Raw genomic sequence first — 17,705 nt, forward strand, 5'->3', positions numbered from 1 at the left:
CAGGCCAACGAAACAAAAAGGGCTAAACCTAAAGAGAAACCGAAGGCGTGAACAATGTTTTGTTGATTGAATGTGGTGAGTGAGAGAGTGTAGTTGTAGACTAGGGGTGAGGGTTTAATTTGCTGGCACAATCAAAAAGTTATTTGTATTTTTCACTATTTTGTGTTTCGCGTTGCGCTTCTTAATATTATTATATCAATTCTTTCTTTCAAAGCTTCCAAAGTACCCTTCACTCTCTCTCTAACACCTCTTTCTCTCTCTTTCGAAAACCAAAACCCACCGAATTCGTGGTTTACTGATTCCGGCAGTGATGGCGGCGGCGGCGACACCATCGTGGCAACCACAGGAGCAAGGGTTCAAAGAGATCTGCGCCCTATTGGAGCAGCAGATTTCTCATTCTTCTTCCGCTGATAAGTCTCAGATTTGGAACCAAATTCAACAATACTCCAACCTCCCTGACTTCAACAATTACCTCATTTTCATCTTTTCCCGTGCTCAGGTAATTCATTCCATACTCTTTACTTTCATTTTCCTCAAAATAACTAAATAAATTTATCAAAGGTTCTTTTTTTATTTTATTTTTTATTTCCTAAATTTGCTTCATATTGTCTTGTTCTGCTTGGATTGGGAGATTTTTAGTTATGTGTAGGTTTTTGTGTTTGATTTGATTGTTCTGAACTGAACTGAGTAATATCTAGTTGACTGATGAATGTGATGACTAAATTATTGCTGCAATTTGGTAGCGTTACTCAAACGGTTGTAGTCACTGTTTGTTATTCTGTCGTTTTGTAACTACTTGGTAGTGTTGTTTTGTTTGTTAGTTAGTTCATCAATTTCCACCAATTTCGTAACTACTTGTTCTTTGATATCATATGTCTAAAAGGGTAAGTATGTGTATTTCTCAAATGCTTTGAAATCATTGAAATTATATAATTTAACTTCGATGGCATTGCCTGCAAATTGCAATCACGTATTTTGAGACTTTTTTTGCTCATGGAGGTGTAAAACACGGTATGATCATCAAAATGCATGTTTGGATTGGCGACATAGTCTGGCAGAATCATGTGATTTTGAAAAAAGCTACACTTTTGGAACTTTAACAAAATTATAGTGTCACCCTGATTTCGTCAAACTTTCAGTAATTCCAAATATACATGGTCTTTTAAATGCTAGTTTATATAAAACTACGTGTTGTGCTATGCGGCATTTCTGGTTTGATGGATTCCTGGATTTCCTGACGTAGCATTGATAACTGTGCTGCTTTCGTAATTTTCTTTTGACCAGGGAATATCTGTGGAAGTTAGACAAGCCGCAGGTTTATATCTGAAGAATAACCTGAGAAATGCATATAATTTAATGCGTCAAGAGTACCAACAATACGTGAAATCAGAGTTGCTGCCTTGTCTTGGTGCAGCAGATAAACACATAAGGTCTACGACAGGAACTATTGTCAGCGTTGTTGTTCAAACCGGAGGAGTTTCACGGTGGCCTGAATTATTGCAAGCCCTTGTAAATTGCTTGGACAGTAATGATCTAAATCACATGGAAGGTGCAATGGATGCATTATCCAAGGTATGCTCCCCATTTTAAAGTCAGTATAATCATAATATGCTTAAATTACTGTTCTAGCTAAAATTGTTCGTGTGTACAGAAATTATAGAGTACTTTCATTATTGAAGCTACACAGAACCCCTATAGGGAGGGGAGAGAGAAGGTTATTTGATAAAAGAGACCAAAAACATAATTAAGTAAAAAACCAAAAGGCGACTTATAGTTCTCCTTTTGTTTATCATCTCCCTTCTTTCTTCCCGTGATTCCAAATAACAGAAACGAGATGAAGGCTTGGCAGCTTTAGAATGGAAGATCTTATGCTTTGTTGAAATTTTTGAGCAGATAAAGTTCTTGATATTTGATCTCTAATTTGGTAAATTCTTATATAAAATATACAATTGAAAGTCAAATTAGATGGATAGAGGCTCTATGCACTGTTTTTTTTTAAATGGTTGGAAATATTCCATTTCCGGTATCAAAGACTGGTACTTCAGATTCCCTAGTATTGTTTCCATAAGCACATTTAAACACTAGTTATTTTACTGCACATGCAGATTTGTGAAGATGTTCCCCAAATTCTTGACTCTGATGTACCAGGGTTAGCAGAGCGTCCCATCAACATATTTCTTCCCAGATTATTTCGGGTAACATCAGTATTTTTTTCCCTTTTTGTTTTTGTTTGTGTGATTATATCTTCCAACTGTTCCTTTATTTATTTTTTTATTTTTTTGTTTCAGTTTTTCCAATCACCTCATGCTTTATTAAGAAAGCTATCGTTGGGTTCTGTTAATCAATACATCATGTTAATGCCTTCTGTAAGTATATCATGAGACTTTATCATCCCTGTTTTTTGGTTATTAAATATAACATTGATGATCGGAATTGATAATAGTAGGCTAATTCATTCTGTTTAGGCCTTATACGTATCCATGGATCAATATCTTCAAGGTCTGTTTGTTCTTGCAAATGACCCTACTGCAGAAGTGCGGAAGTTGGTAAGTTCTTAATGCCTTATTGTGTGAATGTATTTGATGTAACTCAAATAAAATATTTTCTGAAATCGTAAATTTCTGAAATACTTGATGCTCTCTTTCCAAATCTAGCTTATTTTGGTTGGTTTGGATAGGTAGTAGTTGAAGTCTTTCGTCATGTGGCACTGCCCTCTACTTTCTGCATATTCTATATTTTATGTATGCATTATTTGTACGACTCTGGAGAGTCAACCCTGGACTGTATTGATGTATGAAGAAACTTAATTTTTGATAGGTTTCGTTATTCATAACTTATATGAAGGAGATCGATTGACTCCTAGTTTCTCAAATCAGCTGTTTCTATTTCTTATTAATGTTGGAATTAATTGAGACCATCCTTATTTCCATTGACGACCAGGTTTGTGCAGCATTTGTTCAGCTGATTGAAGTCCGTCCGTCTACCTTGGAGGTGTGGGCTTCTTACTCTAGTTCATTTCAGTTTTTAAAGTGCTATGGGAACATTGCATATTGGGCTTTTTATTGCACTTTATAGATTCCAATCACATTACACTTCATATAAGTGTTAAGTTGTTTGAGTAAGTAGAAAACAAGAAGCTGGAAAATGATAATGTATTTCATCTGGAAACAGTAAAATCTGAATATGTTACTATGTCTTACAATCTTATCTTTTGTTTTATTTTGTATTAATACAATTATAATATTTGACATACTCAAACAAGAAAGCACCAAGTCTGGTGGTCATTTGCTTTATTTCAGATTAATTCGATTCTATCAGCTCCCTCTTTTCTGATCAATTGTTAACCATGCTGCAGCCACATCTAAGGAATGTGATTGAATACATGTTACAAGTCAACAAGGACACAGATGAAGACGTGGCCCTTGAAGCCTGTGAATTTTGGTACTATTTGGTTGAGATTTTATTTTGTTAATGTACAACTAGTAGATGGTGTTCGTAGTATATATATATATATTGTTGTGATGATTCACTAGGAAAGGAATAAACTAAATTATAATTGTTTGTTTTATGAGGAAAGGGGGAGGGGGAAGAGTTCGGTTGGATGGCTACTGTCTATAATATATTCCACAATGAGAAGTATATCCCACAACGGTGTCTGATCTTACAAATTTTTTTCTCTGTATAATATGTTCACTATGATGGCATATCAATAATCAATTTCCTGTTTCTGAAATCAGCACACTAATGAAAATAAGAGTTTGATGTTTCTATAATATGGTTATGCTGTATCCTAAATCCAGTAAGCTTTATAATCTTTTTCTTTTTGATAATTGCTATTGCAGGTCTGCATATTGTGATGCTCAATTGCCACCAGAAAATTTGAGAGAATACTTGCCTCGTCTTATTCCAGTAAATCTAATTATAGACATTTTATTTTATAGTTGTTTTACCGTGCAAGGTTTTAAATTTGAAATTTATCCGTTTCTGTTGCATCTTTGCAGATATTGTTGTCAAACATGGCTTATGCGGATGATGATGAATCCGTGATTGAAGCCGAGGTTTACTCTTTGATTGATTAGTGTTTGTTGATGCCTTTGAATTAACTCTTGTTAATTTTGATTATGTGGCTTTGTTTTTTTCTTTCAGGAAGATGGTTCTGAACCTGACCGAGATCAGGTCTGATTGATTTTGGCTGAGTTACTGGATTTCTTTAGTTTGACATGTTTCTAATTTTAATAGTTTTTTCTCACAGGACCTTAAACCTCGATTTCATGTATCAAGGTTTCATGGATCAGATGAAGTAGAAGATGATGTATGTTATATCTGCTCTGTTCATTGCTTATTATGGTCATTTGTTTAATCATTCTGTCTCTATTTATTATAGTTTTCAACTTTTCATAGCTTTTATAAGATGAAATGACAAGAAAAAGATGCTTTACTGATCTGGACTCAGAAATTTTTCATTTTCCATATTTAAAGGATGACGACGTTGTCAACACATGGAATTTACGGAAATGTAGTGCTGCTGCTCTAGATATTCTCTCGAACGTGTTTGGGGATGAAATCCTTCCTACTCTGATGCCTATTGTTGAGGTGCTGCTCTAGAATGCCTATCGTTGAACTGGTGATTTATAGACTGTATACATGTAAATAATGTGTTAAACAGAGGTGTAGGTATAGAAGACATAATGACCACAAACATTTTGTTTTGCTGTATACTCTCATTTTGAATATCCTATTGATTTGTGTTGTAACTGAGTTGCTTCTGGATACATACTATTGTATGACATTAATTTCTGTACATGCTGTTACTACCTTCTGAGGATACTCTAAAATTTGTAAGAATTTGATTAGGCCAAGTTGTCAACAGTCGGAGATGATGGTTGGAAAGAAAGAGAAGCTGCCGTGTTGGCACTCGGTGCCATAGGTGAGGGGTGCATCAATGGTCTTTATCCTCATCTGTTAGAGGTATGCTCTGTTATTTTCTTCTGATGACTTTAATGCAAAAGCAGATGGCTTAATTGTGGGAAAAAGTTTAATTTGTTTTTATATTTGATTAGTATATGGTAGACTGAATTCTCATTTCCCTCAGACAACTTCTTGTTTAGGCCTTACTAATCGTTGTACATAAATTTATAGCTTTCAGTAGATCTGCTTTTGTTCCAAAACATATGATCGCTTTTAGGATAATTCTTGCTTGATAAAATGCTTTGTATGGTTGTTCTCTTCTTTCATACTAATTTATTATGGTCACGTTCAATTATTCAATTACTGTCATGCCTTTCTGGATGATATATTTCCAATCCTTGTGAAAAGAAGTAAAACGTTTACTTGACTACATTTAGTTACATTTGCTTAGTCACCATCTTTCTTATTTTATTGAGTCAGGTTTTTTGATCTATTTTATTTGATCCCCACGGTCATACATCAATCAAAATTTGATGTTTAAATACATTCTTTTGTGCTGCCCATATTTCATGCTAATTAAATAAATCGGAAAACTAAGCCATTCATTTGTTCTGGTTTTATAGATTGTGGCATTTCTTATCCCTCTTCTTGATGATAAGTTTCCTCTGATACGGAGTATTTCATGCTGGACAATATCCCGGTTTAGCAAATTTATCATTCAGGTATGCATGTCTTTTTGTTCCCTCCCCTGCAATTGAACATCAATTATCTGTTCGAGCTGATGTTTTCAAATTTTTATAACTTCATTCACGTTTTATATTCTTAATAAATATTCTATACTAATACGGTATATTTGTTATTCCTGATGTTATTTCAACCAATTGTTCTTATTACATGCTCCACTACTTATGATCACATATTAAATATTCTGATTTTAGCTTATATATTTTATAAATGCACATCCATCATGATCCGTGGAAATTGAAGTCAATCTTGTGTCGATGAAAATCTTCAGAGAGTGAACAATTGACAAAATGCATAATTGGGTGGAAGGCTTTCCCTCATGCATATCATGCTAATAAAATTTAACATGCACAATCAACATGATAATTAGTTATAACTAACATAGTTTATTGATCAAAATCACTTTCTACATGGAGTTCTTAGAGGTTATGTCAAATCATAGAACAATCTCAATGGATCTTGATCATTTGGACCATTGTAGTTTGTCCAGTTTATTTAAAAATGGCAAAACCAGGAGCAAATATTGTTTATTAATACATATGAAACAATATCTGAGTTTATTGATTTATAGTTGGATATAGTGCAATTTGGTGTATATAAATTTCATTTTGGAGAGCTTGTTTTAAATATTGATGTGTGTGTAGGGTATCGGGCATCCCAAGGGATATGAACAATTTGATAACATTCTTATGGGTCTTCTTCGAAGAATTTTGGATGATAATAAGCGTGTACAGGAGGCGGCTTGTTCAGCTTTTGCTACACTGGAAGAGGTTCTGACTACAATTTCTGTTCATCTATCCTTATTGAATTAGTTCATTTATTTTGAATATATACAATTCTCAAATTTGATTTACTTATGGTAGGAGGCTGCTGAAGAGCTGGCACCACGCTTGGAAATCATATTAAAGCACCTGATGGTTGCATTTGGGAAATATCAGGTGACCTCCCAACCTTAATACTCAATTTTGTTGATGTTTCATGTAAAATGTGTCATTTGGAAGAGCACTCCCTCTATTGTTGCTGTATCTTTTCCTTCTCATTATATCTATGTTCAGGCATCTTTAATTGTAGTTTTTTGTTCTAAACTTTAGAGGCGAAACCTCAGAATTGTATATGATGCTATTGGAACTCTAGCTGAAGCTGTTGGGGGTGAGCTGAATAAGGTATACCAATCAACATTCTTCCTCAACCTAAACTTTTCTCTTTTTCTCCCAAGTTATTTTCATAGTTTATCATCAAATATTCTCTATTTTTCTGTGCAGCCTGTTTATCTTGACATTCTCATGCCACCATTAATTGAGAAGTGGCAGCAACTTTCAAATTCAGACAAAGATCTCTTTCCACTCCTAGAGTGCTTTACATCTATAGCACATGTACGTTTGTCTGTTTTTTCTGGTATATGATATATTTAACAAGTTTTATCCCGTCTGTACTGTACTGTATTTACTTTCAAAACATTTATTATATGTGTGTTTCAATTTGAGTATGTCTTAGAATTTGGGATGGAGCTTAACTCCCATAAAGCTAGCTCATGGGGTGAGGGTTGCCCCCCTCCCCAATATAACCATTGTTAAAATAATATCATTATCCAGTGTGACGGCCCTCTCACGTCTATGATTGAACATCTGAATTGTGAAGTTTTTCAGAGTGAACCCTCTCATGTCTATGAAATTAGACTTTGTTTGATATTATTTGCTAAAAAGAGGAATGCTAAGAACACACTCTTTTTCACTTTCTAAAAAATGTGTTGACTATTTATGGGATAAATTGGTCATAGAGTCTGTTACTAGCATTCTTCATTGCTGGAATCCTTTTTTAAAAATTGCTTAAGAACTTGTGGTCACCTGTGGTACTGGTTAGACAGTGCTATTTATATTGTTATGCAAAAAATACGATGTCCTGCTTCTTCTTTCATGAGGTTCTAGGTACCATAAAATGGTTGTTTATGTTAAAGTTGACAGTGAATTCTTTGCTGTTGAAAGTGAGTAGATTTATTTATTACATTTGAATATTAATAGGCTTAATGCTAGCAATTAGAAGTTAGATTATAATTTTGTTCTCGTGTTGTATATGCTTTGAATATTAGGAAGCTATCTGTATCATTTGGAGTTTATTTGTGCCATTAATATGCATTTCCTTGTCTGTCTTGAAATTTTGGTATTAAATTTGTAACAGGCACTGGGTACTGGATTCACTCCATTTGCTGAACCTGTATTTAGGAGGTGCATAAATATAATTCAGACCCAACAGTTCGCAAAGGTTCTGGTCACTTTTACGCATTAATCTACTAAAATTTAGTTTACATAATACCTTCGTGGAAAACTCAGATTTTAAACACTTCGACAGTTTCGTAGGTGTTGTCTGACATACTAATTTTCAGTAGTGGGGAACTAATTTTGAGAATTTTTTTGTTGTCGAAGTAGTTAAGTGTGTTTTATTGTTTTGTTTTGTTTCTATTTCAGACCGATCTTGGTGCAGCAGGGGCTCAGTATGACAAGGAATTCATTGTATGCTCTCTTGATCTGCTTTCTGGACTAACAGAGGGTCTTGGCAGTGGAGTAGAGAGTTTGGTACTTATCCAAAACTTTATTTTTGAGATATGAGATCATGCATTTTTGTTAGTAAAGTATATTTCTTCTTCTTGGATGTTATTTTCCTGTAATATTTTTGCTTATTTAGCTCTCTACAGCTTTAAATTCTTTACTCAATAATCAATATTGGGAAAAACCCGAGTCCCACATTGAATAAATATAAAACCTGAAATGAGTTTATGATGAGAGACACTCTTCTTCTTACAAGTCAGTTTTGTAAGGATTAGTTGCACCTAATTTAGAAACATAACAATATGGTAGTAGAGCCTATCCATTAGGCCACTCATAATTTATATCCACGCACCATGCCCAATAGTGCTGGCCGTGATTCATGATTGGGAAAAATCTAAGTTCTACATTGAATAAAGTTAAGACCTAAAATGAGTTTATAAAGAGAGCCACCTCTTACCTTACAAGCCAGTTTTTGAAGGAGGAGTTAGATCCAATATAAAATCTAATACTCAAATAATTGCAGTAATTCACATATTCTTAACTTTAAAAGACATATTTTGCTTTTAATCTTTATCTTGCCTCCAAACCTGTAGTTTTTTTCTATGGATAAATCCTCTAAATGGACAGCTATTCTGCATTTTCTGAATTTTCCGATTCTATTTGACGTATTGGTATCTGCTTGAGCATAGTTAAACCAGAGATTGCATGATTTCTTGATGTTATCTCAATTACTATTCTGCAGGTTTCACAATGTTCTTTGAGGGACCTACTTTTGCATTGTTGTACGGATGATGCTTCAGATGTTCGACAAAGCGCCTTTGCCTTACTTGGAGACCTTGCTCGAGTAAGTTGAATGTGTATCTGCTTATGGTCCTTAAACACAGGATGTAGGAAACGATACATAAGCTGGTCTTTAATGTATGTTTGAACATAAATTGAGTTAGTTTTAGGAGCCATGAGTTTTTGTTTGGGTGGGGAGGGAGCAGGATTTTTGTGCATACCGTATCCTAGTTGATAGCATTCTAAGATTGGTTATTTGGCTAGGTGTGCGCGATTCATTTGCACCCTCGTTTGTCTGCATTTCTGGAAGTTGCTGCCAAACAACTGGTATGTGTGTGCCTGGTATAAATTTAGCTATACGGTTAAATTTATTCAATCCTTTTTTGATTAGCCATGTTTTATGTACAGGAAATTTCTAAGGTACATGAGGCTATTTCAGTGGCAAATAATGCATGCTGGGCAATTGGAGAATTAGCGGTTAAGGTATGTTATTGGTAAATGCTGTATTCCAATAAAACAATAGATGTATGGAAATTACTAGAATCTAATTGGCAATGATGGACTTCAATTTTTAAAATGTAATTCAAAACTGTCAGAGGTAAGAATTATGACAAAATCAGTTTTATAAGCTGTGTTAGACAATACTGATACCTTGAACCTGAAACACCAACCTTCATATGCTAAAAGATAATGTATAGAGGCATATGGTAGAGAAGCATCAGACAGGGAAGACGGTCATATTGCTCCCAGCAAAAGTAGTCATTGCTGATTTTCCCACTTTGATCATCTTTAGTGAGAAACCAATATGAGAGATTAAACTCAAAGAGATTGAGATGATGTCCTTTTGATCACAACTTCAACTTACTGGTTTTAGATGAGAAAATTTCTCATTCAATTGAGCAGAAACTGAGTAACAGTCTTTTGAAACTGAGAAAACACCTGAACATACTAAGTAGGAGGGTGTAGATCCTCTTAATATTGGGAAAATTGGACGATGTGGCCTTAGCCAAAGTTGAACTTGACTTAGGATACGATACTATAGTCTATGCTTTCATTTTAAGAGAAAGCAATAGGTTAGAGTGAGACGAGAGATGATTTTCTTTGGACTTTTGTGTTTTCATTCCTGAGTGAACTATGTGAGCTTTTCTATTTGTAGAGTCATATACAATATACTATATAGCTTTTAGCTACGAACTCGTACCGCTTTGCACTTTTTTATTCCTTTTGAAAATTCATACATGTATACTTTTTTCAGTTATGTGAAGTATTGTTATTTTATTTAGTAAACATGTCTCTAAATTTTATTTTATGCCTTTAAGGTTCTTTGATGGAGTTTTGTGCATGCATTCACTAATTTTTTTGTTTGATAACTTCCACATTAAATTTTGAAAAGCATGCTCTTCATTATTCATCTGAATTTTTAATAAGGTGAATATTGACGATAATCTTGCCAAGGCCTGAATTGAAATGGAGTACTCTCTAAGATTAAGGCTTTGGATGTCCCTGAATATTCTGGGTTGCTCTACTACCTAATTTTGGAGTGGTTTCTTTTGGCACGGAATTGCAAATTTTCTAAATAGTATGCTAAATTAAATCCTTGTTTAATGTGTAAATATGTTTGTTTCTTTTTTCTTGATGGGTTCTGTTTTCTTGTTTCTTATGTTCACTTTGTTGGTGTGAATAGCTTCTGATATTTATTCCACTTCACATTTTAATCATTTTTATGTGAAACATGTCACATTGAAATACAAATTTTGATTTTCAGGTTCGTCAAGAAATTTCTCCCTTCGTTTTAAGTGTAATTTCATGCCTGGTCCCAGTTCTTCAGCATGCCGAGGTCACTGTCCTATCATACTCTGTATTATTGATAGCTTTGGAGGTATTCAGTTGCTAATTGTTAATCGTTCATGTGGTTTTTAGGGACTCAACAAGTCACTTATAGAAAATAGTGCAATAACACTGGGGAGGCTTGCATGGGTCTGTCCAGACCTTGTATCGCCACATATGGAGCATTTCATGCAACCTTGGTGCAATGCTCTATCACTGTAAGTTATTGCATCACTTATGTGCTTTCTTCAATCACGACTTTCTCCAATGAGCACCTAACAAATATCTCCTGTTTTCTTCTTTCATTGCAAAAAAAAAAAATGTTTTCGGCAGTTAACGATGCATGATAAATTTTTGTCAATAAATTGCTATTTGTTATAAAAATTTGTGCCGTATTCCTTGTTTCGCCATTTCATCTTAAATGGATTTAGTTCATTATTTACCCCATACATTCAGCTCGGACTTGGGGATTCAGAACCAATTATTTTCAGCATTGGTTATGAATTGACCCTCTTCGGAGCTGAAGTCTAGTCCTGCGCACAATGAAGACTAACAACATTTTCAATGCAATGATTGCACTGACATTTATATGCCTTTTTTGAGCTAGTAATCCAGCTTACAAGTACACAACAGGTCATAGGCATGTAACTCTCTGTGTCATCTAATCTTTGGGTTATATAGCAGCTATCAGTTAGTGTGTTAGATCTATTCAGTTAATTGTTTGCACTTAGCAGATATGTTGTAACTGTAACAGGGTTGTGTTAATCCTATCTCTCTTCTATATATCTCTTGTACTCTCCTTTTAACATTCAGAAAACAGCATTCAGAGCTGGTTCTTATCACGTGCCACAACTTACTAAAATATCCTTCCATGTACTCTGCCACCTCAGTTGTGTTTCCCGATGAATCCTGCATTATTAGCATTATACTCTCCTCTGCCACCGGTAAATTCATCTTCTCCACCTAATGCAATTCCGACTTTGGCATGTATATTTGTTGGTATTATCGGAGAATTAGATGACACTTAGAGTATAATTTCCCTTTTTCACGACTCAATCATTCATGCGGACATTGAGTTTATGGAATTGGATCTTCTGTTTGATTGAGAAAAGACCCTCGAAAAATGTCTTCGTGTCAGCCTATTTGAGCTCATTTTCAGATTGCTAATATCCTCTATAGAGTCACTTGATTTCTTGAACTGGAAAAGCAAGCCTATTGTCTTTGATCAAGCAACCTTGGCCTATTTTCCCTGAGCTTGAGGGGTGAATATTGTGGGTACAGTATGCAGCAGTATATGTACAGTATTCAGTTAACTGTAATAGGGTTGTGTTAACCTGTGTCTTTCTTTTACAAATATCTCTTAACACTCTTCCTCTAAATAACAAGATTCACACAAAATCCAGATCTAAGTTTCTTCTGTCTCTAAATTCTCAGTTGTTGAATTGTGAAATTGTTTCACATATTCATAGCTTGTTTATCTCAACATAAAGTTTAGTTGGTTTACTTTTTTGCAACTGGTCAATGGTGTAGTGCCTTGTTCCTGTATATGTATATATTTGGGGCTTGCACATATAAAGGAGGGTAAACGAATCTTTGAAAATCTCTACTTTACAAATTGATCATGATTTTAGATGTCCACTCATGCTTTGCAGGTTATCTAGTGTATCTATAAATTTTCTTGTGTGATTTGTGGCAGGATACGAGATGATGTTGAGAAAGAGGATGCTTTTAGAGGTCTTTGTGCTATGGTATGCTCTTCCTTTTTCACACATAGAACTTTGTACACCTAGAGTGGTCCAGTAATCAGTGCTTTACAATTTACATTTGTTTCCAGGTCAAAGCCAATCCTTCTGGAGCTCTGAGTTCGCTTGTTTACATGTGTAAAGCAATTGCAAGTTGGCATGTATGTTTTCCAACGTCACTGTTATCTTAAATGTCAAAATGATTTATGGTTTTTGTAATATAACCTCTTCTGTTGTTATGTATAGGAAATAAGGAGTGAAGATTTACACAATGAAGTCTGCCAGGTCTTGCATGGGTATAAACAGGTTAGTTTTGTTTCTCTGCTAGGAACACATTGACCTTAGAACTTTTATGTATTGGTTATAGCTGCAAATGAAATTAAAAAATTAATGTAAGTGCACCCCTTGTTGCCTTCTTGGTAGACGCGTCCCTTTGTATTCTTGTTAGAAGTGGCCCATTGTATGATAAAAATTGGTATTAAGTAGTGCTTCATTCTTTGTCTTAAATCCTAAAAACTTGGGGGAAGTTTATGTCAACATGAATAGCCAAAACTAACCGGTGAGTGATATTCCATGATTATGCTATAGATGCTGCGCAATGGAGCATGGGACCAGTGTATGTCTGCTTTGGAGCCGCCAATAAAAGAAAAGCTTTCAAAATATCAAGTATAATTCAATTGAGTGAGCATTGTATCTGCATTAGCCTTGGTAATTTTGTGTTGTCGAGCAATATTGGAGTCATAATCATATGGAGCTAGAGCTTGTTCTTTGTGCAATTTTATCGGTCACAGGTATCAGTATCTATACAATTCGTTGAGCTTGATGATTACAAGCAGTTCCTCAAGCCTTCAAGGTCTCATTTGATGGTGTTTCCTATGAGAAATGTACAGGGAAATGGCTTTCAACCATTGGAAATGCTTGATTCTTTGTTGTCTTTATAGTAAAAAAAAAGCCTTAATTAGAGGCTAGGAGTTTGATTCAACCTTTGAGTTCATCGTCACAGTTTTCCAATATTTTTTAGTGAGTTTATAGGTTTCGTGTCTTTTGATTATACAGTTTTGTACCACTAGATAGAGAGGGAGAAGAAGGGAGGGGGTGTCATGGCCCGACAACCTGTAGTTTCCTGCGTATTTCTTGTTCCATTGTTTGTAAAACCGATTTCAGCTATGTGTTGCTCTAGGTAGGGCATCGATTGAATTTTGATTGAGACAATAAACATTTAAACTTAAGCCTACGTCATTCACCAAATTTTTAATTTAATCTAAAAGTATTGTTAATTTATGAATTAAATACATTAATTGTTGTTTCAATTTATATCCTATTTGTCTCTTATGAAAAGAATTTGGATGGAGTATTTGTGTTTCTATTGGCATAAATTTTTACATTGTTGCAAGATCCCTTGTTTTGTTTCTTAATAGATTCTTTCTGCCGTGGTTCTTATCATAATCAAAATATCTTGATGTAGTGATAATACATAAGTATTATATAAAAAGAAAGTGATAATACATAAGTTTATGGTCATGTGAAATTTATATCTACAACGTTTTAGATTCTGTATAATTTTATTATCGTGAGATTTTCAGCCAATCCTCTAAAATATGGCATTTTATTAGAAATTAGTTTTTGATAGTGTATTTAACCTCATATGAGTAAAAATGGGGTGGATGAACATGGGATGGGCTTAGTATCCTAACTGTAACTGTAATCTAGTTATATACAAGATAGATATACTTTGGTTACTGCTTACTTTATTTTTTATTTTGGTAATTATTCAATTTAGATTTAGTTAAAGTCGGGAATGTTTATTGAACTTCTTTCTTCGGTTGTAAACTTTTTTAGATTAGATGCAAGAATCCTTAATAATATTTCGTCAAATTAGGGTACCAATATATACACTTTTTTCTTAGGGGTTCAAAATATTCTTCTATACTAATAAATATATAAATTGAACTCATATCATTTAAGTTTTTATAAAATTAATTATTATGGATTGCCGAATTAGGCTCAAATAAGCTTCTAATTCCTGTAATATACACCGCACTAGTTTAGTCACATAAAATTTGTTACTGTCTGCTTCTGCAACATTGGAAGTTGCTTTTAGTTTTTATGCTAATATAAAATCGAAAATATGTATATCACGCTGTATGATAACACTTAATAGGTAAAAAAAACAGCAATACATATCATAAGAAAAACAAATAACAGCAGTACAAATCGCCGTTCTTACCATGAAGACTACAAACTTACAATGGGTCAATTGTGGATCACTAGCTCGTTGTCAAATTTGTTTATCCGGTTTGAGGTATCAATATTTGTGACACAGAAAATTGGAAGAACATGTTCACAATTTATTTGAATTGATGTTCAATTTGTGACATAAATACTTGTATAAAGTATTTATGATATCTAACTTGGATTGGCAGTCATATTAATTTGTTGCATACATAAAATTGAAATGAATGTTGATCAGTGTGAAACACACATATATCTTTGTGAATTGACAAACTGATTCTTAGAAGCTGCCAATTCAATTCTTTCCCATCTCTTTTGTCTCTTCATATCTTCTTGATGTGCCACTGATTCTTTAGCTTCCATGTTTATGACAACCTTTGCATATAGATCAGGATCAATATCTTCCACAACCACCTTCACACTTTCTGTTAGTTGCCTAACACTCTTGCTCCAATGCCACTTTAGATTCTTTTCCACTCCTTCTACTATCACTGGAAGTACTTCTCCTGTTCCTGTTGTTGCCATTTTGTAGAACTGTTCATTGTTCCATACATACAGTGCTCTCTCAGCTACCTGAAACCACTTTTACATTTATATGCTTCATAAAGACTTGCAAAAGTAATCCTATGTCTCAAAATACAAGCAAAATTAACACAAATTTTATAAAATATTTTATGAGAATCTCTTTAGAAAAGTAGCATGAGAATTTACCTGAGAATTCCAACTGTTGATACATTTTGTAATCTGAGTACATATAGGCAAAGCCAACTTACGATATTGATCAGGATCCAAATTCTCAACCAAATCTTCCAATTCTCCAATCAACAAAATCTCCTTTTGACAATTTGTAACTGGCCAATACCTCAAAATCCCCCTAACAACAACACCTCCAAGCATAGGCTCTTTCTGCACAAACTGTGACACACAATAAGCAAGTTGCCTGTGATAAACTTGCATCCCTTTAGTCTTATGTAAAGGAATCAACACTCTCATTAGAAACAACTTGTGTTCTTCCTTCAATGGAACACTAAATCCATTCACTATAGTTCCCCATATCTCAAGCAACTCTGCTATACCATAATGTTTCTCTGTCTCAAAAACATAGTTCAACAAAACATCTGTCATCGATTTCCTCATCGCGGATCGTTCCGAAACAAACTTAGAATATATCTTGTGGTAAACATTTTTCAAACTCTCACGTTCCCTTGGATCTTCTGATTGAAAAAGTGATAGAAGATTGAGTAGAAAAGAATGATTCATATATATTTTAAGTGTTTTTGTTTCTGTGGTATTAACAAGTCTGAATAGAATTTCATAAACTATTTGTAAATGTGACCATAAAGGTGAAAAAATTGAAATTGGGTCTTCTTCATCAAGAAATTCTGATATAGGAGAAGGATTTGTAGGTGGAGGAAGTGGTCTAAAAAGATTGGCCGAAATCATTGAAATTAAAGGGTCTAAAACTTTTTCATGAACTTGTTTTTTGGATGATTTCAACATAGCAATGAGTCTTGAAAGTTGGAGTCTTTTTGAGTCTCTTTGTGCAGGTGATTCTGATGGGTCAGTGAATGTGAAAACAAAAGTGCAGTAAGAAATAGTTGAGAGAAGTTCTTCATTTCCTGATGAACTTGGTGAAGATGGTATTAGAAAAAGTGGCTTTTCTTGAAAAAAAAAGTCTTGAAGTGTTTTTTGGTTTGTTTGTGGTGAAATTTTCTGGCTTCCCATTTTTTTTTCTTCTTCTTGAAAAAAAAGTTGTGTTTGGAGTTTGAATATAAAGGACAAGTAGACGGAGATTCTTTCCACAAGAAGCTTTGGTATGTCCAATGTGTTATGGAAGCATTATAAGAACTTTCAAATTCTTGTGTTTGTGACATTATATTTAATTAACAAGAAATGGACATGGTATCTTCTTTTGATTGTTCCTTATACTTTCTTTTGGATGTTTGCCACGTAGGATTTTCGGTATGTTCAATGATCTATATAGTCTTTATCAACATATTGTTGAATTGACAAGGTCCTTTTTTATATATTCATCTAATCATCATTAGTTAATGCCTTAGTTTTGTTAATGGGTCGTCACTAGTTAGTACCTAAATCATTATATTTTTCAGATGACAATGTCTAGTTATGAAAGAAAGAGACAAAGTTGTTCATAGAAAAAGATAGAACAAAATATGTATTATTATGTATTGGTATTTTTAATCTCCGTTTTAGGAGATAGCGACGGATTTAGAAATCGACTAGGTTGACTAAAAAATTATAACAAATTTTACATAAAATTAAATAAAAATAGTTATTTTTTGAGAGAAAAATAATAATAATAATATTAGTGTGAAATATTCATTGACTTTGTCGATAATTAATCTACATACACCAAAGATGTTATTTGACCAACTTTAATGAAGTCTTCTCTCCTAACTATATATTTTTCAAGACTTTACATAAAAAATTTGATTTTAATTTCACTCAAACTAATGTAATATTTCTAATAAAATAGTTAAATAATATATATTAGATAATTATTAAACAATATATATACTTCCTAGTCTTCAATATCAAAGGAAGTTGAGTTAAGGTTAATGTATTTAATCTAAAACTTAGACTAAATATGTTCATTTTTGTTATTTTGTTTTCTTTTATATTTGATATTGGAGAAAGTATGTAACAATAATAAATATAGTAATTATTAAATAATAGATGCAATAGTAACGAATAGCTTTCAAAGAAGAATATAGATGCATGATTACATTATATTATACATTAATATTTTTTTTAAAAAAAATATCATCATAATTAACTCACACAACTGCGAAGTATCGGATACGAATTCAAAACAAAACGTTTTATCTAACAATATTGACATTTGTAATTGAAATTAACACTACATGAAGGGGCTCAACCATGAGCACCCCCCCATAAAAAGAGAAAA

At 33.6% G+C, this 17,705-nt stretch overlaps 2 protein-coding genes across 3 annotated transcripts; one reads left to right on the top strand and one right to left on the bottom strand.

Moving 5' to 3' along the window:
• LOC101504261 (transportin-1) lies at positions 1-13,778 on the top strand. The gene is made up of 29 exons (XM_004497140.4): positions 1-499; positions 1,285-1,572; positions 2,106-2,195; positions 2,289-2,366; positions 2,466-2,546; positions 2,941-2,991; positions 3,356-3,441; positions 3,843-3,909; positions 4,002-4,058; positions 4,147-4,176; positions 4,253-4,312; positions 4,480-4,593; positions 4,855-4,968; positions 5,532-5,630; positions 6,297-6,422; positions 6,516-6,590; positions 6,744-6,815; positions 6,915-7,025; positions 7,828-7,911; positions 8,115-8,222; positions 8,938-9,039; positions 9,240-9,302; positions 9,384-9,458; positions 10,741-10,812; positions 10,896-11,020; positions 12,499-12,550; positions 12,637-12,705; positions 12,791-12,850; positions 13,133-13,778. Exons 1-29 carry the CDS (start codon positions 311-313, stop codon positions 13,214-13,216), a joined length of 2,682 nt encoding a protein of 893 aa, XP_004497197.1. The 5' UTR covers positions 1-310; the 3' UTR covers positions 13,217-13,778.
• An 881-nt stretch (positions 13,779-14,659) lies between these two features.
• LOC101504593 (serine/threonine protein phosphatase 2A 57 kDa regulatory subunit B' beta isoform-like) lies at positions 14,660-16,637 on the bottom strand. Of its 2 annotated transcripts, none has more exons than XM_004497141.4 (2): positions 15,488-16,637; positions 14,660-15,358 (listed from the first exon to the last, which is right to left on the bottom strand). In XM_004497141.4, exons 1-2 carry the CDS (start codon positions 16,499-16,501, stop codon positions 15,011-15,013), a joined length of 1,362 nt encoding a protein of 453 aa, XP_004497198.1. In that variant the 5' UTR covers positions 16,502-16,637; the 3' UTR covers positions 14,660-15,010. The 2 variants fall into 2 exon arrangements, with proteins under 2 accessions (XP_004497198.1, XP_004497199.1); XM_004497142.4 differs by having other exon boundaries at positions 14,660-15,349; positions 15,488-16,635.
• Between the last annotated feature and the right edge of the window lie 1,068 nt (positions 16,638-17,705).

This window comes from Cicer arietinum, chromosome 4 (genome assembly GCF_000331145.2).
Source record: "Cicer arietinum cultivar CDC Frontier isolate Library 1 chromosome 4, Cicar.CDCFrontier_v2.0, whole genome shotgun sequence".
Lineage (NCBI taxonomy): Eukaryota > Viridiplantae > Streptophyta > Magnoliopsida > Fabales > Fabaceae > Cicer > Cicer arietinum.

Bases quoted from the DNA above. Each gene is read 5' to 3' on its own strand.
- LOC101504593 (XM_004497141.4), bottom strand. From the start codon at position 16,501: ATGGGAAGCCAGAAAATTTCACCACAAACAAACCAAAAAACACTTCAA. The intron at 15,359-15,487 runs GTAAATTCTCAT...TAAATGTAAAAG, and splicing joins TCAACAGTTGGAATTCTCAG to TGGTTTCAGGTAGCTGAGAG.
- LOC101504261 (XM_004497140.4), top strand. From the start codon at position 311: ATGGCGGCGGCGGCGACACCATCGTGGCAACCACAGGAGCAAGGGTTC. The intron at 6,591-6,743 runs GTGACCTCCCAA...TCTAAACTTTAG, and splicing joins TTGCATTTGGGAAATATCAG to AGGCGAAACCTCAGAATTGT. The intron at 12,706-12,790 runs GTATGTTTTCCA...TGTTATGTATAG, and splicing joins AAGCAATTGCAAGTTGGCAT to GAAATAAGGAGTGAAGATTT.